This window comes from Neovison vison, chromosome 3 (assembly GCF_020171115.1).
Source record: "Neovison vison isolate M4711 chromosome 3, ASM_NN_V1, whole genome shotgun sequence".
NCBI lineage: Eukaryota > Metazoa > Chordata > Mammalia > Carnivora > Mustelidae > Neogale > Neogale vison.
In genome coordinates, this window is record NC_058093.1 from 2,138,795 (window position 1) to 2,158,483 (window position 19,689).

Sequence of the window (19,689 nt, forward strand, 5' to 3'; positions counted from 1 at the left end):
CAAAGATTTTCAGTATCTCTAAGAACTTAAGAGTCCCACCGACGTTGGAAGAAACTACTTACTGCTGGTCCTGGACGCCCACGTATGCCTGTAACCTAAACGATAAACAAGATAATCTGTAAACAGGGAGTTTCAACAGAGTTTTAAAAAAAATCAATAGTCAAACAAGTAAAAATAATGACAAAAATCCCAGCGAATTTTTTTAGAGCAAATGGAGGTTGTCAGTTGATGCCCATGTCCTCCTTGAGTACGCATTAGGACATTATCTAATTTAAACTCTAATACAGGGCAGGAGTATTTTACACTGCCTGGGAGCAACAGCACTGCAGACGAGAGGCCTGGGTCCAAATCCCAACTAACCTGACCCCTCCTCTGTGACGTGACCTTGGACTTATCCTCTCTGTGCCTGATACTCCTCCTGTAAAATGGTGATGATGATTCTAAAACTACCTCCCTAGCAGAGCTGTTGTGCAGACAAATAAATATTTCTAAAGCTCTTAAAACAGCCCCCAAGACATAGTAAGTACATGTAAGAGTTTTTAAATGAAAGACAACAAATGAATGATTTACTTTTTAGGTAATCTTTATTAAAAACAGGCCAATTTCAAGGCAAAGCAGACTGCAAACGCTGTCGAACAAATCAACACGCACTGACACAGTGATGGCAACCCCTTTGACATCATGAGCCTGGCGGCTAAAGGGTTTTCATCCTACTTAATAATACACTTTTTGGTCATGCACAAGTCTAGGTAAATCTTAGGAATTCTTACAAAATATGGAATATCAATCAGGATACTGACAAGACATGTTTTCAGAAATGTGGACCATTAATTCCTGCCTTCTGCATGGATTATATGGCTATTTATGCTATAAAAAATATACATCTCAACTACCGTTTTACATCCATATATAATGTGCTTAACTATGTAAAACCCTGATGTGCACTTTCAGTCATGGGACAAGAAAAGTCAGGAATATTGTGATAAACAAACATTAAATATTGTATTAAAGAATCATCTCTTTTAGTTTGTTTGTCTTATACTAACACTTGGTTATAAAATAACTGATTTCCTTTTCTATGAGAGTAGGTATGTAAGCACTAATAGACACTACACTAGACATTTATCAAAGATACAAGGAAAAAATAAACACATATACTTACAACAGGCACCAAACCTGGTTCTCCTTTTTGTCCCTGTGAAGCAAAAAGATATTCAATTATCAAAATATAGTAGTTTATTGAACCCAATCATATCTTACTAGAATATTCCATATAAACACTGGGAATTTCAATGTAGGAAAAGTAAAAAATGGGTGCCTGGGTGACTCAGTCGGCTAAGGATCTGTATTCCGCTCAGGTCACGATCTTGAGGTGCCAGGATCGAGCCCCCGGTCCGGCTCCCTGGTCAGCAGGGGTCTGCTTTTCCCCTTTCTCTGCCCCTGCTCCTGCTCTCCCTCTTACTCACACACTCTGTGTCTCAAATAAATAAATAAAATCTTTTTTAAAAAATGTAAAGCCAAAAGGAAATGATAAAAGAAAGAGTATTTGCAGTAGTCAACATTATTGATGAAAAAGAAAGACATTTGAAAGACACAAAGATATCAACCAGTGTTTGAAAAGCATAAAGTTATTTCACTTTAGTTTTTACAGTGAATAAACCTAATGTACTGACTAGACCAGAAGATACTTGTCCTGAAATCTCTAAAGTCAAAGCACTATATGAAAACTGCCCAAAGACTGAACACTCAAAAGAAAATCCAACATTTGGAAATGTCTGCAATTTTCACCATACTATATGCCACCTAGATTTTAGTGACTACGATGGCGTTTCTAAAACTCATGGAGGAATCTGAGAAATTACAAGAGATAAATTTGCTTTTCCTCAGAAAGAAAGGAAGAAAGGAAGGAAGGGAGGGTGGGAAGGAAGGAAATAGTAATATTGGTTAGTCAATTCTCAATATCTGATGAAAATCTACAAAAAACATGAACTGAATAGGAAAATAAAAATAACAGTAAACAACTATAACTTAAGGAAAGTAACACCAGGCAGTTTAATTGGCTTTTCTAATAGATGCAGCAAATATAAGAGATGTACACAACATTCTTAGAACTTCGGTTTCTTAAAAATTGTATTCTCATAGCATGATTTCAGGTACATAGATCAAATACTATTGGATGAATTGTACCTTAAATTCCTCTATTTTACCAAATATTTACTTGTATTATTTATTTTGGAATTTGCCTCCCAAGAGATGTTGGTCTCCCCAAGGTCATGATCAAATCTACTATATATCCTCAGTCTGACACACAGAAATCCTCAATAAATTCTTGAACGTATTAATTTCCACTAACATAGTATGAAATAATGCTTTTTACTGGGCCAGTGCAGACTATGAATACCTTAAGGATTATATCTGAAATGTAGAAAAAGTAATGAATTCTATTTTATTTAATTTCTCTTTTCACATATATTGCTCTGATTTATTGATATGATTTATCTGATTATAAAAATAATGTGGGTTAATAGGGAATTCTGAAAATAGAGGAACTAAATATCATGCTCAACACTCAGGAGACAACCTCTTTCAACATTCTTGTATTCTCAGTTTTCTGTCACATACCTGAACTTGGTTCACCTCCTCAGGGCCTCAGCATTTGACCCTTTGATTACAGTTTCATTTTTACAATTAAAATAACACTACGATGAGTATCTTTGTTCATAAACATCTGTGTAGTGTCTCAAGTTGATATCTTAAGATGATCTCTAGAAATTAAAGTTGTGTGTTAAAGATCATACAAATATTTCAGGCTCTTGATCTAGATCACCTAAACATACTCCGGAAAGGTACAATTTAATTATATCCTTCCAGTTGTACCTCACATTTGACAAAATTTTGTAAAGTTAAATTTAAAAATTTTTTTATAATCTTCATAGTCTTAATAAGGGATTCGATGGCAAAACCATACCCTGACTACCCTTGCTGATTTTAACACTCAGGTTAGAATTCAGCAGTGGGAAATGGCTCTCCCGAAGCAGGCGGGAGTACTACCTGAGTAAATTCAAGAGACTAAAAGACACGAAGAGAAAGGCTAGAAGAAAGGGATCCCCAACCATGGGCAGCAAAACAGGGCAGGCTTACTTCTGCATTTCCAAGTCTCCTAACTTCTACCTGGGGTCTTCCTATTTTTACAAAACCAGAAAGTAATAAAAAATAACCTCTTTAGAGCTGTAAGAGCTTTCCTTGAGATGTTTGAAAGAATTTGAATTGTTTAGAAAGGGTAGAGAAATCCGTGCCCAATATCTAAAGGACCTTATGAGAATAATGCTGAAAAGAGTGTTCCTTTCTAGAACAAATCTAGAAAAACAAGTCAAAAGCGAAGAGAAATTATTTCAGCCAAACAGAGAAAAATGGAATAGTTTGCAAAGAATGGTTGGAAAATCTCCATTTCAAGAGACCAGCAATTAGAATGCAGCCCTTGCTCTTCCTCTGTGTTGAGGAGAATGGAACTCACGGATACCTTTCTCAGCTAAATTGGGAGGCTTCACATATCTTATTATGATGAACTTTCTGTTGTTCCACAATACTTGATATGGGATTAAGTGCTCCATTTTTAGGTTCTGATAATACATTTTCCTAATGATTCAATAATGATTCTTATTTTGGAAATAAGCCACAAATGTAAGCATTAATTGCTTTTTTAAATATGGGCTTTGAATAAGTTAATTTACATGGAATGATCATTTGTCTAAGGTTTTGCTAAATTTGATTTTCATACCCACTGGTAAATTTAACATTCAAATACTCATAACTGGGTGAGAATTACAGCTTCATTTTGCTTCTTACCTGTTACTCACCACTTAATGCCACATGGACATGCCTCCCCACTTTTACAGGATGGCGTTACCATGGAGACCATCAGAGTGTTTTTCCCACCATTGCATCATCTGTAACATTGGCCTCGTTCAGGGATATGACAAAGGCTCAGTACTTATTTGGGAGTTAACATGAATGAATGAACGATAAGTAAAATTAATATATGAAAGAAGCGCAAAATACATTCTTATTACGTTGCTCTGCTCTGACAGTTCTGATGGCACCTGATAATAATCGACAGTCGTGATGGTCAGCACGTAACGAGGATGTGGTGAACCAGCAGCGGCTTCGAGTGTGCCCTCCCAGCTACACTGCCTTTGGGAAATTTCCGATTTAATTTCAGATGTAAATTAAATGTGAGCTGGTATTTGTAGATCTGCTCCTTTGACATATATTCAAATCTAAATGACTTTCATTGATATTTATTCCCTTTTAATTCCCTTATTTCCCTTTTAATTAAAAAGTGCAGGATAGCATCACTTTCACCGACCATGAATGTATAGCGTTGCTTTATCTGAGTATCTGATTTTCACCTTACTGAAGTTCCACCACATGTAAAAGTAAAGGCAATTTAAAGTTGGTGGTGATCTGCCTAGTATTTGCTGTGAAACTCAGGATCACTGCCCATTTCCATTCCTGATCCCCGAGTCCATCCCATCTGGACAAGACTGAAATAAATGTCACCATTTCCAAATTAACTGGAAAGCTGAGACCAATTTCAAGGGAATGGAACCCTCTCCACTCAGGGGATTATCCACATCCAGAAGACAAGTGGCTGAAGTGGCCAGCTCTACCTAGGGTCAAGGCTAAACTATACCATTGTCCTCTTGAGTGTAAGGATTGTTTCTGGGATTACATTTTAGGCTCCTTGAACTGGGGGACGTGGAGAGAAGAAAAGGTGATGTGTGTTTGGTAAAGTGTTTAATTACTTATTTTAAGTGAATATTTACTTTTCCAACCAACAGAAGATGGGCCACAACCCTACGGTAGGTACGACATCCCCCCCTTTCCTCCTTCCTTCCTTCATCTATCCTTCCTTCAATGAAGCAGTTACTGAACTTCTAATGTGCGTAAGGTATACACCGAGCGCAGTAATAAATACATGTAATTTCTTCTTCTTCTCTCTCTCTCTTTTTTTTTTTTTTTTAAGAGAGGGAGGTTGGGAGGGTCAAAGGGAAAGGGAGAATCTTAAGCAGGTCCCACACCCAGCACGGAGCCTGACAGGGGCTCCATCTCGTGACCCTGAGGCCCCAACCTGAGCCTAAATCAGGAGTTGGTCACTTAACAGACTGAGCACCAGGCATCTCAATAAATGCAAGTAACTTGAAGGTTAATGTGGCATAGTCTCAATCCCTAAGGGGTTTATACCTTCTAGAAGAAACATCTATCAACAAAGATTAACAAAGTGAATAAAATAGAGACAGCCGTAATCTACAAGTGAAGTATCTCATATATTCAAATTTGGTAATTTGTACTTTACCAAAGGCTTTCAAACACTGTAAAGCACGTTCCCGAGTGGACAGTAGTAGACTGAAGAAGACCCTTCACAAAAATGAAACTATGCAAAGCAAAACTTACCTTTCTTCCTCTACCTATAAAAAAAGAAGAAGAAAAACATTAAACATGTTGATTTAAGGAGAAACAGCTATTGAGAATCTCTTATTATTTTCAGTAATAGGTTTTTGGGATGTCAGAATTTAACTTAAACAGGTTTCCCTACTACCAGTAGGCAGAACTCAAAAGTTGTTTTAGATCAATATTTCCATAACAGGCAAAGTAATACATCCCTTTGGAAAATTCTAACATTACTTAAATATTCCTCACACCATTCATATAACATTTAAAGCTCATTAAATGATAAAATTAACTATTATAATAGTAATGAATTATCTTCAATCAGTATTCTATTGTTTGGACCCTTTTTTTAGTAGGCTTCATTCATATAGCTAAAAGACCAAAATAAATTAAAGATAAACAATTATAGAGTAAAAAAATCTCCTTCTATCCTGTCACTTTCCCCTACTGCCCACATTTCAATGCCCCAGAGGGGGCCACTCTTACTGATTTTTCTATTACTAGCCCCTCTAACCAAAAATATAATGAGACATTCTATTTCTTAAAGTTGGCATTTGAGTTAGCAGTGTCTTACAGTTTTTTCAGGTAGATCTTGTACATTTCATATCGTTTGTTCTTAGCCATTTTATCCTATCTGTTGCTATTACAAGCGAGGTATTTTTAATTCTCATTATTTATTCTATGGGGTGATTGTTGGTAAATAGTTAAGTCTATTAATTTGTAATTTTACACTGCATTGTTGCACAAAATTATTCTTTTAGTAGTTTTTTACTCCATTCCCTTTAAGTTTTATAAGAACACAATTATATTTTCTGCAACTAATCATTTTACCTCCTTCCTTCTAATTTCTAAAGCTCTAATTTTTTCTCTTAACTAATTGTTTGTTCAAGTACATTCAATAATATTAAATTATAGTGGTGATGATGGATATCCATGTCCTGTCTCTGAGTTTAGAGAAAATAATTCTAGTACTAAACATTATGAAGCTTTTAATCTGAGATGTAAATATTTCATCATGTTAATGAAATGCCATTTGATACCTAGTTACAAAGCATCTTTGTCAAGAATACTTTTTCACTTTTGCCAAATATCTTTGTTTCAATTACAAGGAAAACCAAATGGTCTTTTTTCATAGATCCGTTAAAATAACTATTTTTTTAATGGCAGCATTGATTCTTCCTGTGTTCTTTCCTCTGTCATCTTCATTTCCCTGTGATGGTTTTTGGTTTTTTCTTCTACCTCTTTCCTGATCATTAATTATTTTGTATTTCTAATGTAGCCCTTTTTAAATAAATTACTCCACTAAGTTCTATTTAGTTTATGGCGAATGGTCATTTTTTTTTATCAATTCTGTGGTAATATATTCACCAGTGTGTTCTTTATTTTGTAAATGTAGCTAAACACTCCCACCTTTTTTCTCTTTTTTCCCCCCCCACCTTTTTTCTTAGAGTATCTTCGCATCAGTGCTGTTACTAGCTGTTTTTATTATTCATTTTGGAACAAAGTGGACTTTCCAAATCCAGCTATTTGCAGAAGGTCACATATTTTGCTGTTTTGGGTTTTTGGTTTTTTGCCACTATTGTCCCAACATACTATTAACTTGGCCCCATAGGTTTAATTTTACTTTGTTCCTGGAGCTTCTTAGCAGATTGCATCAGGTTTGGGCAGCCCTTAGGTGTCATATTTTTAATTCTTTGCATTATGTCTTTCTGACTACATTGCTAAAAATTGAGTTTAGGTATTTATTTAAGGCACATTGTTACTGTTGAATGATATCTAAGAGGAGAACTGATAAATATTTTGTGAAAATATGGTTGATTATTTCATTATATTTGTTGTTATTTGCAATGGAATTTTGGGCAGGGGAATAAGTCTCAGCACTATCTTGATACTGACGCATGCTGCGCTAGAACATCCACTGAAGCAAATGACCTAAGAGTTTAATATTAATCTTTCCTATTCATTAAAACATATAAATATGAAATTTTTTCTCTAATATGTGTCTTTGACACATGTATTCAAATACATAGTCTATATTAAACACAGACATTTGTCTCCAAAAAAAGTTTTCAAAACCAGCAAATGCTATCATTCTTTTTTTCAGGAAATCCATCTCCTTCTCTTGTCTTTCTGAGCCATCAGTAAAAGCATTCTGCATTTATGAGCTGATGTGACAGAAGGTGCTCTGGCATTAAATTAGATCAGAAATAATTATTCCATTCCCAAGAGCAAACTTGGCACCAGAGAAGACAAATGTGTTTTCCAGAACTCCTCTGGGGCATGAATAGACCTCCCAGAACACCGACAACTATCTCAAGGCATCCAGCATGCGCGGGGTAACAAATGGCCATGTGAAGTGACCATAAGAAATTCTCAAACTAGACATAACCACACAAAATCCAGCCCCCAATTCCCCTGGTTTTTAAGAAGACAGGAAATTATCCTCTCCCTCTCAGTAACATCAGATAAGGTGGGTGAGAAAAACCATTAACCCCCAACACCACAGACGGACGAGGGGCTTCATCATTCTCTTGGTTGCTGAATGAGAGCAAAAGCCATTGGAACGATGAAGCCGAGTTGCTGGGCTGCTCTGGGCTGGCCTGAAGCATTCTTACCGAAATTGGTGTTGCCACCTCCAGCTGTGTGTGGGCAGACGGGACAGCATTCTCCGGGGGGAGTCACGGGGTCAGCACATTCAAGTACCTCCTGGCACTGTATCTTGTCACAGAGAATGGCTCCATTGTCACAGACGCAGATCTGGCAAGGGGCAGGTTTCCAGATGTCTCTGTTCAAGTACATCTGACCATTCTGAGTGCAGGCTATTTCCTCCCCGTAGCCTTCTAGAATGAGAAGAAAAAGATGCAGGGGGTGGGGAAGGAGGTTAGTAATCGTCTGAAATTTTGGAATTTGGAAAATACTTAAGAAAGTGAATCATTTTGTGGGTCCAGCAATTCTGGGTTGAGCACTAACCTACCGAGGAGCGAAACACGGATGGACTCAGTCCGGGCGTTTACAGGCGAAGCGACGTGCAATTCACAGTGAAATGATTGTGATATGTACGTCCTCATAGGACAGGGAGGGGAGAGTGATCCAAAGTAGATGGCAGGTAATGTTTCCCAAAAGATTTCATTTGTGAAGATTTAAGTAACCCAAAACAGGAAGATCAGTAAGAAAACATTTTAAAAAATTTGAAAGGGTGAGGAGAAGAATAGTTCAAAAGGGAGTATATAATTTCTGTGTTTGGTGAACCCTTACATGATTTTCAATCACTAGAAACTTTAGATTAGTAAATCCAGCAACAACAGAAGACAATATGTATTCTTATTCCATGAAGAAAAACTTCTTCAAAAAGCGTATGGGTTTTTAAAAATTAGCTTTAAACATAAGGTAGAAAAGGAAAAACAGTGTCTCGTTTCATGGGATGTGTCTGCTGAGCTCCAGGTGCTTACTAAGCCACAAAGGACAAGCAAAGCTCACATGGGCAATGTAGTCTTCAGATCCAAGGCCATCAAGGAGAGTCACGACCACAGCAACATGGTAAGCTATCATACAGTATCTGCCAAATACTGCTCTACATTTAGATAAAAATGTAATGCCGATTTGGAAAATACATACACACATTTATACATATAACAATTCTATTATACAATTATTATAAGAGAAATATATTACTTCTTTGTGTCTTTTAAGAAACAAAACTATAGTATTTTAAAACACAATACGGATCATATCATCCTTGCTTAGCTCCTATAGATTCCTCCAAACTACTTAAATTCTGAAGCCCAAAGATCCCCCTTCCCAGTCTCCTTGCACAATCTCCCTTCCTCCCTCCAGACACACAGAGCTCACTGTTGTGCTTTGCTTGTCACCAGCCCCCACAATTCCGGCTGCTCTACAAAAGTGAACCTCCTTTACCCAGCCCATTCACCCGTCCATTTTCTACACCAGCTAATTAACCAGTTTCTAAAATGTAAACAGGCAGGAAAAATCACTGCCCTCATTAAACTTATCACAAGTAGTATCAATTTACTCTTTGTATTTGTTTATTCTCTTATCTCCTTCCCTTGCCAGTAAATTCCACGAAGATAAGGACTAGTTTTTCTTGTTCATCATGGCATTTCTAAAGTTTGACTCCACAGCTCGCCGGGAGCCAACACTCAACAAATGGATGTTCAATGGATAGACAGGAATGTGCCCGTGAGTCTAAATTATGGTTCACTCACTTCATCGCTGGGACATGAACTTTGTACAAAGCTAAAGCTAAAATAAAAATTAAAAAGGCATTTGTGATTGGTATATGAAAGTATTTATAATTTTTCTTTATTTTTTTTTAAAGATTTTATTTATTTATTTGACAGAGAGAGATCACAGTAGACAGAGAGGCAGGCAGAGAGAAAGGAAGGGAAGCAGGCCCCCTGCTGAGTAGAGAGCCCGATGTGGGACTCGATCCCAGGACCCTGAGATCATGACCTGAGCCGAAGGCAGCGGCTTAACCCACTGAGCCACCCAGGCACCCTTTTTCTTTATTTTTAATCGAAGTGTAGTTGGCATACAATATTCTATTTTCAGGTGTACAGCGTAGTGACTCAACAATCACATACGTTACAAAATGCTCACCACAATAAACGTGGTGACCGTCTGTCACTAGACAAAGTCTTAGAGTAGAAAGAGCTTCTTGTTTGCTGATGCACTCAGTGCCGAGCTACAGATAAAAATTTCAGTTCAGGGGAAAGACGTTGACCCAAATATGCATCCCCTAACTCTAGAAGCTTTTCCTGGGCGACATTCTTCTCACTCCACGGAACACTGGTGCTGCACGTGTCCAGTCCTTCGTCCCAGTCCTGCGGCCGGGGGGGAGCTGCTCTCCACCACCACACGCGCCTTCCGAGCCGGGCGCAGGATGAGCTGGACGCCCGGTTTCTAATCTGCTGCTGCTTCAGCAGAAGACTTTATCACAAAACACACGGCCGATGCAGTCAGGACTGACTCTGCGTATTTTAGGAATTTTAATCCCGGAAGAAAACAGAACTCATGCCTTAACGCGCTATAATGCGGGACCGTCTTGAAGAAAATTAAGAAATCTGTGCATCAAATAGCCGTGTCACTCTTAGATGAAAAACCACTTTAAAACAATGTAAATCCGTGATGAACGTTTCTACCAAACACACCCTGTACAGAAACGGACTTAGACCTACCGTCTACTGCACAAGTGAGTGAGGTAAACACCTGAAGAGTAACTTTGTTCATTAAGTTTTATGACTGAGAAAGAAATATCCAGTCACAAACCCTAAATGCCATGGACTGAAAAAGAGATTCCCTGTAATTCAAGCAGCTCGCTTCTCCCTTCCCACACTCCGAGGGGCAAAGGGGTTTGACATATTTCCTAGGAGTTAAGTGGGTGCCCAGTCCTGAGAGTGTATGTTCTGTTTCCAAAAAGTCATATTATCATTGTGAGGTAGACCTCAATAAACAGTTAGGGAAGTAGAAATAGAGAATACGAAAAACAAACAAAAACCGAGCTGATGTGAAATAATGCTGTCAATTAAATAACATTAAAATGTATGAGAGACTCTTCTGGGGTGACGTATCCTGTTTTCTGTGGCTCCTTTGAGGTTGGAATAAAAAGACACATTCTCTCTTCTGTGTCAACTCAGAGAAGGTCACTTTCTTCCTGAAAGTTTAAGACAGCATGACCTCAACCCAGGGGCAAAGAAGTGAGCCGCTGTAGGACTTTCTTTAAATGACAATGTTAAAAGTTAGTTATAGACCATGAGTCATCACTGGTCCTTTTCCCCGGAGAATTTATAATTAAATTTAAGATGATGTGGAAAGTTAGTTGGAATGCTTTTAAATGGCAAGGAGATGAAAAACCACATTTACTGCTAAACCCTGTCTTCTCCTCCCCCGCACAAGGATCCACACACATCACAGAGGGCACAAAACCTCGGCGAACCCTCATTGTTCGTGTCTGAATGAAAGACATGTACAAAGAAACACCGAGTAGAAAATACAGGGTGGCTGGCCCTTCTCGGGTTTGTACATGGTAGTTGTGTGCCTGATGATTAGGCTGGGCCTGCTGTTTTCTCCATAGATGTTTACTTCAATGAGAAGAAAAGTAAAATAGAAAGCAAAATTGTAGACAATTTGCAGCGAAGTTGTCATGACACAGTATTTTATAAATGACAATATTACGAAAAACAAATGGAAATGTTCAGGTGACATTCTGAGAGATTCAATACTGTCCTGATTCCTCTACACACATCATAAAAATCAACCCAAGCTAACACGAACCTTGATATAAGGCCTGGAACTTAAATAATGACTGGTTTTAAAGTACGTGGGTAAGCAATTTTTTAAATAAAATCTTAAAGAAACATTCCCAAACTGCAATATTGTGACACGTGTCATTTGCTATTGGTGTTTCTTAAATTTTCTTAAAATTGAGGAGGACTGGTAAATGTCTGATAATGCTGCCATTATTTTGTGATCTTCTGTGGTGTTGCAACTTCCAAAAATTTTGTCTTCAAAGCTGCAGGGTTCTTTTACCCTTACCATGTTCCAATGCATTGAACCAGTCCACGGTGAAGTCACCACCACAAATGTCCTGGCACCGATGTCTTAGCCGCAAGATGTATTTTATCTGACCACACTGTGCTCCAGAGTAACCCGATTGCCCTGTTTCTCACGTGTCTTTACAGACGTGTCTTCTCATAAAGCTTTTATGTGCTTTAAATGAAGTTGTAAGAATTCAGTTTTAATCAGTAGATGGCAGACCAAATCTACCATCTTATTATCACAGATAATTAGAAATTCCGTCCCCAGAACCGCTGCTCACTTACCGGCCATACCCTAGGTCCACATTCCTTTATAGAATCATATTTGTACAAAAAAGCCTGCACAGAAATGGCCATATTGAAGCCATTGACTTCCCAGGAAAGATGTGATTCTCTTTGTGTAGTAAATTATTGGGGTTTATTAAAAACTTTGGAAAATACATAAAATAAAATTTCCTGAGCCAATGCTGGTCATTCCCTGGAAGTTAAGGGAAGTTCTTCCAGGAAGAAATAATGCCGAGTCCTTACACGTCACACACATTTTAAATCTTCTTTTCAGACCAGTGTCTGTTCCGGTAGTTTTCCCCACTGGACCATAAGTTCCTGGGGAGCCAGAACTATGTTCGTCTCAGTGACCTCCACAGCCAGGGTCAGATCATCGGACTTGGACGGACGCATCTGCGGGTGGACGACTGCGCAAGGGAGGGAGGGGGTCGCTGAGGTGCGCGCTGAGAAGCTGACCTGCCCCTTCCCCCCACGTCTCGCAGAGGACGGCAGCTCGGGACTCCCATGTTGAATGGAACGGGTCATTGAGGGTCGCCTGAGGGTCCTCCGAGTGTGTCCCTCATACCCAGACGCCTGCGCCACCAGAGGGGACGGCCGCGTGCGCCGCGACGGCCCCCGTTTCGGACGGATTTTCAGAGAAGCTGCAGCCCTTCCGCCCTCCCCGCCCAGCCCCGCGGGGTCACGACGGTCTGGGCCAACGTTCTCTGAAGTTTCTCTATTTAACGTTTCTGCTTTAGTTATTAAAGTGTCTCCAGTCTGTGAAGGCCACCGAGGACGCGTCCGCTGCCCCCCGCGCGGGACCCCAGATGCTGCCCTCCCAGCTGCGGGCCTCGGTCCCGAGACCCTTCCGAGGGCCCCTCCGTCCCCTCTGCTCTGCGCGTCGTTGATCCAAGGGGGACCCAGAGGTGGGCGCGTCGCGGCTCGTCCTTCACGGTCTCGGGTCCGGGCCGGGCCGCCAGGTCGTCCGTCGTCTCTCCCTGCGCGGCGGTCCCGCACCCGAAGCCGGGCGGAGCGGCCTCCGGGTCGGCATCCGTGGAGGTTCGGTCCACCACCGGCTTCCGCCGTCGGAGGCAGGAGGTCACCCCACTGTCCCCTCCGTCGCGCCCCGCCGCGCCCCCACCGCACCGCTGAGCGGGAAGAGGCGGACACGGGTGACCTGAGCGGAGTCCCACTTCCAGGTGACGAAGGACAACCCTATTTTACATGTGATATCATAACAATTAATTTTGAAAAAAAGTGACCCTAACATCGAAGAAGCAGGAGGCGAGGCCTCGCTCGGCAGCACTTCGGGGACGGACGGACAGACGTAACGGGAGGTCGGACGCACGTCTGCAGCGGGGTCGTCCCTCCGCGGACCCAGGGACACTTCGCCGTGTCCTGTGCGAAGGCTTCTCAGCTAAGGAAAACTGCTGGTTTCACTTGAGTTACAATGGAGGAAATTAAAAGGAAAATCTCTCATGTTAGGTGCGCCTGGAGTCTCTTTCCGCGTGTGCGGCGATCTGAGGGACTGCGGCCGGACTGCGGAGCTGGGCTCCCCCGACTGCGCGGGCGACGCCCGTCCGCAGTTGTCGGGAAAACCCACTCGGTGCTTCCTTCAGAAACTCGGCTCAAGCTGTTGAGTAGCTGGAGAAGCACCACGAAGAAAGCGAAGCCTGCCTTATGCTGAAAACATGAGGGATTTCGGTAGGCATTCCTATGCCAACCCAGTGCTTGTCCCAAATGCTAACCCCCAGTGCACGAGTTGGACACCAGCGCGCCCACCTAAATGCTGAACAGGTTTGAGTTGCCTTGAATGAGGTCGGTCTGTTCATCGCTCCCCAGCACGATACTGCTTGAGGTAAAGAGGAGAACCAAACATCTGCCCAGCTACTTTTCTGGCAAACGGGTGGTATCGGGGTTTTCCTACGGTCTGGTGATACATGAAGCCCGCAGCCAATGCTTAGCCATATATAGTACTTGCTTTCCAGATTTCCATCATGTCCTCAAGTGTTACCTTCCCCACAAAGTCTCCTCTAGCCACCTTACGAGAACTTTGAAACTTGGCGCACACAGACACACACCCATGTCACTCAACCCACCAGAAGCTGCTCTTTTCTTCTTTAAATATAGTACTGAGCACTTTAAAGCCTACCATATTATTGTATTTATGTTTTTGTTTGTCTCCCCATGATAGAATAATAGCTTTATAGGGACAGATGGAATTTATTCTGGCTTGTCCATTGATATACCCCAACATCTTATAATAGTGTCAGGATCATAGTAGATGCTCAATAAGTATTTCATGAGTTAATTTGTTGAATATTCAATTGTAAGAATATCAGGGAGAGATCTAGACCATATTGCATATAAAACTATTTTCTTTGATCTTGTATTTATTACATAATTTTTTTAAAAGACTCATTTTTCACTACTATTTAAATGTGGGCCATACCTACAAGGATTTAAAATACCAGGCATTGTGGGAATATCATGAATTAATGCTATTTATTTCAGGTATTTTGTCCTGAAAAGAACATATACTTTTATTCATTTTTAAAACAAAAAAGTTATTTTTAAGTATTAAGAGAATATTCAGTATGGGGTACTCAGATCTGACTGAAGGAGGGTAGCTGTGCCTGGGGTAAACACAACATAAGGTATACAGTTGTAACAATGTAACATTATGTGTCCACTATACTCAAAAACAAAAGATGGGTATACAATTTAACACTTTATATGATGAAACATTTTTAGAATGATTTCAACTCTGTATCTTATGATTTCTTTGCCACTAAGTTTTGCTTTCTTTTCTAATATTCCCTGCCACAAAAGAAGATTTAGTCCTCTAGAGAAAATCCAGACATCATAGTCAAGTTTATTTCTTCTAATTTATTCTTTATTGACTTACTTTTTACTCACTGCCTTTGCCCTGACCAAACTGAAATTTCTTTTATAATCACTGAAACATTCCACAGTTCTCAATGACTCTTTGATTCCATTCATTTTACTATCAAGAATTCTAAAATACCGTGAAGTCTGGAAAGGGGACCTAAAGTGGTTGTCCCTTTCTGCACTCTTCCCCTGGGAGTTCACTTCTGGAGGAAGGACCCTACTGCTCTCATCCTGAAGGCACAATTTCTAATATTCTCCACATGGGTCTCTTTAGGGACTTGAACTAATACCCATCATTCCCACTTAGTCCCAATCTACCTAGATTTAATTTATGTCTATTTTGTGTCTATTACAAAATTAGAAGGTGATTTCACCGAAGAACAGTAATGAAAATGAGTTTTACCCTTCTTTCTGGCATTCCTTACTCAAATCAGTTCTAGAGTAGGTAACGGATTATTTAAAATAAGACTAAAACCACTGTTTCAGAATCTAAATCCATCTCCTCCTGTTCAGCTTCCCTTCTAGAACACACACTCGCGATCATTTACTGGCCATCTTATTTGTTGAAGTTCTAAGATCAAGCCCTACAATGCACTGAACCCCATTGCCGGACAACTGCCACAGTAATATTCAGGAGGAGAAATAGAAGCTGTGCCTTTACGGGAAAGTTATGTTAATAACTTACTATATGCACAGGAGAACTATTCGTTGGGAAATGTCTGTGTTTGTAGAGGGAACAATAGACAAGAAAAGCAAAAAGCAAAGAGAGAAGGAACAGGAGGAGGAAGAAGAGGGGGAGGGGAAGGAGGCTGAGGCCAATCAAGACAATAATTTTTTTTCCTACATACTTTTATTACACTGAGAAGGAAGATTTGCAAGTTTCTTTAGCAAAACATAGAATTCAACTAGGGATATCTCCTTATCCTATGATTAGATAAGGAAAATACAAAAAAAAAAAAATGGAATCCAAGATTTTGACCTGTAAATCTATGTCCTTTTGAGTAGTTATTTCCTTTAATAAGTAAATCAATGGAGACCAAATCAAAACACCCTTTTGTAGAGGTAACATGAACATGACAAACTTTATTACATTTCAAAAGCTTAAATTATTTACAATTATTCAAGATTATTCCTTGGTTTTGTTTAAACTCTGAATTTTATCACTATTGTTTAATTCTGAAAACATTGTGACTATGTTAATTTCTGAAAACATTGTGACTATGGCTATATGTAAAAGGAAAGAATCCTCACTATTTTCTTAAAATACCTATAGGAGAATTCAGAGTTCTCAAAAACTTTCAATTATTCATTCAATCCTAAATAGTGATGGAATACTTATTTTGTGTTAATAGTGGCTAGCAGGTGTTGAAATAAGAAAAGGATGTAGGACATTTGCTAACCTGGTATGTAAAATTTAGGTTGGACAAAAAGACAGAGTAACTAGGTTGTTTCCTATAATACATGAAAAACAAGCCTCAGTGTCTCCGTTTATTACTGCATAGGAAAAAACAAAATATGAGCCTTTACTTTTAGGTGAAATGAAATATTCTAAGATATCACAAATAAGTTTGCCTTAAACTGTTGCTAAAAGTTAATCTAAATAAATTAGTCAATCTGGCAAATGGAATGGAGGCATTATTTAATCCATTTAGTCAATATTTACTTACACAGTGAATTTCACTGAATTCTTGTCTAATACAAGAGTTCACTCCGGATCATGAAATGAGACATTTGGGACACAGCTTACTTGCCAAAAACAGTCAAAATATACGAAAACTGCAAAAGGTACTGAAATTTTCTTGTAGGACAAAATAAGTTTGCATATACGTGTATTCCCATGGTACATTCTGGAAAATTGCATACACATTGAAATTTTATAAACTCAACTCTGGAAATCTTCCTCTGTGTTTTGAAAGATCTTTGCCTAATGCTATTTATCTTAATCAACTAGAACTAATTCTTGGGAACATCAACCCGAGCATTTTCTAGTTTCTAAAACAAAAACGACTTTCAGTCATTTGGGGGGAGAAAGTCGTATTTATAAAAGCAGACTTCAAGTAGCTTGGAATGAAGAGAACATAGAATTCCAAATGACACTGAATTATCTTAAGAGCAGATAGATCACCTATTTGACTGTCCTTCAGGGTCCTATATGGTAATAAAGTGTACTGCAAACTGTGGGGCATTCTGAATGCCTATCAGTGGGAGAGCAGAAACCCACAAATGCACACCACACAGCTCTCTTACGTCAAGGCCAGAGTTACAAGATCCCCTGTGTGGGTTTCAGCCTTCCTTCTGTGTTTTAGTCTTCCAGCACCTTTGGCATTAAGAATGCTTTCCAGTGAGGGCAACCAGGGGGTTCAGTTGGTTAAGCCTCTGCCTTCAGCTCAGGTCATGTTCCTGGAGTCCGGCCACAATAGGGATCTCTCTGCTCAGTGGGGAGCCTGCTTCTCCCTCTACCCCTCTCCCTGCTCTGCTCAGGCTTTCTCTCCCTCTCTCTCTCTGTCAAATAAATAAATACAGAGCTTTAAAAAAATAATGCTTTCAAATGATAAAGTAAATGCATTTGCTCTAGAAACAAATACCAAAATAACAGAATGAATAGATTTTGATAATACTGTCTATTCAACAAATATGTATTATCTGTTACTTTGCCAAATAATGGGAATACAGAGTTGATTTAATGGATTCCTTTCTCCCCCAACCCCCGCATTTAAGGAGCTCATTCCCTCTATGAGGGAACCGTCCAGAAACACACTATTAGAACACATTCTCCAAGTATATAGAGGCAAACCCAGGCTGGAGAGAAATACTTAGGAGGGACACTTCATGTAGGCTGGAGGTAAGGAAAATCAAGAGTTCTGTGATTCCAGTTCTGTTATTTTTTTCTTTCCTTTCTTTAATTTAATACATTATTAGTTTTTCTTCTTTCTTTCCATTTTTTCTTTTTTCTTATTCTTTGAGTGAGAAAACCAGGATCCAAAGTGGTTTCTTCCAAAAACTCACTTCCAGGTTGTATAATATTGTCACTCCTGGCTCATAGCTGGTCATTGGCAATGGACTCCTGCTCTCCGCCAAATGGCCTGTATGAATCTGAAGGAGTACAGGCACTTCCTCTCACTCATGACTTCCCTTCCCCCCCTTCTCTTCTCTAGCCTGAGGGTAAAACAACAGCTCTCTTGTTTCCAAACCTCTTATTGCCTCTCCAGGTAGGTGCCTCGGAGAGGAGTGAGGAGCAGCTCCTCGGCCGGCCGTGGAGCCAACCAGCCGAGCAGAGGCCAGAGGCTGGCCCATGCAGCATGGGAGGAACCATTCGCCCCGATGACTAAGTCTGGCCATGTTGGGATGAAGTATAAATGCATTTTTCCAGGTCTGATTCCACAAACATTTGGAAATTTGGCAAAGCCAAAATTATTACCACTTTTCAAATTTAGTACAGAATTCTGGATTATAGGGTCTTGGCATTTTAGGAAGTCAAACATAGTTGCATTGTATAACACCCACTTTGAAAGACCCTGAGTTTCATCCAGAGATGCAAGTTTGTAATTCAGAACACAGTACAAAATAAGGTACCAAATACCTGAGTTAGAAGTTCATTTATTTTATTCCTAGCACATCAATTTACAGTCATTTTCTCAGATTCCCTGAGGTAGCAAGTCCTTTGTGTACGATAGCAGGTGTGAATAATCCTGTTCAAGAGGTTTGAGAAGAGGGGGTCACTGTGAGCTGACATAGCGGGAAGGGCTGGACAGAACTGGGTTCTCCAGTAGGTCTTGAAAAATGCAAGACATTTGAGATGAGTTGAGCAGTCAGGAAGACTGCTTGAGAAGGGAGAAGAAACCACGTTAAAAAAAAATAAATAAAAGGCATGGGGAGGGCAAACGTGTCATATCAGAAGGGGTTGGTTCCATTTACAGGAAAAAAGAGTGTTGTGAATTCTGGGAAAAAGAATAGCTCTGCCTCTAAAAAGGATTCGCACACTTGCTCCTTTCCCACATGTCGTCCGGCTGCTCTGCACTCGGACCTCACCTGCTCCTGGCAAAGCACCTGCAACCGTCTTCAAACCCACTTGTTTGTTTATATGTAAACACTGCTGGGTTATGCATTTATTGAGGATAAGCAGCATTTAATTTATCTCTATTTCATTCCTGCAGAACAGTGACCAATGCACAATGTCCAATAAATGCTTGCTGACTAAATAAATGACTAAAAAGAAGAAATAAGAGTCAGTCTCAGGAACATTGCTCTGACAACATAGCCGAAAATGAGCTGGAAGCAGTAAGACCGAAGGCTGCTAGTTAAAAAATGTTACACTGCGGGTGGGAGAAATAGTTATTCTAGGAATGAAGAAAGTGGGGCAAATCCATGATATAAAATATGCAAGGTTTGATTAATTACAGGTGGGACAAGGTATTAGAACAATTTTAAAAATGACTTTCAAGGCTCAGGAATGAACAGAGGAAGTAACATCTACCAGACGTGGTTAGGAGTTGAGTTATGTGCCCTAAAAAGATATGTTGACCTTATT

General features: G+C 39.7%; 1 protein-coding gene across 2 annotated transcripts in view; it reads right to left on the reverse strand.

Annotated features, from left to right (window-relative positions):
* COL5A2 (collagen type V alpha 2 chain) overlaps positions 1–19,689 on the reverse strand; it is a 137,001-nt gene that overhangs the window by 59,943 nt on the left and 57,369 nt on the right. For both annotated transcript variants that reach the window (XM_044241137.1, XM_044241138.1), the window contains exons 2-5: positions 8,067–8,291; positions 5,455–5,468; positions 1,163–1,195; positions 63–95 (exon numbers count right to left, since the gene is read on the reverse strand). In XM_044241137.1, the coding sequence (XP_044097072.1) occupies positions 63–95; positions 1,163–1,195; positions 5,455–5,468; positions 8,067–8,291 (305 nt within the window). The remainder of the gene's footprint in view (positions 1–62; positions 96–1,162; positions 1,196–5,454; positions 5,469–8,066; positions 8,292–19,689) is intronic.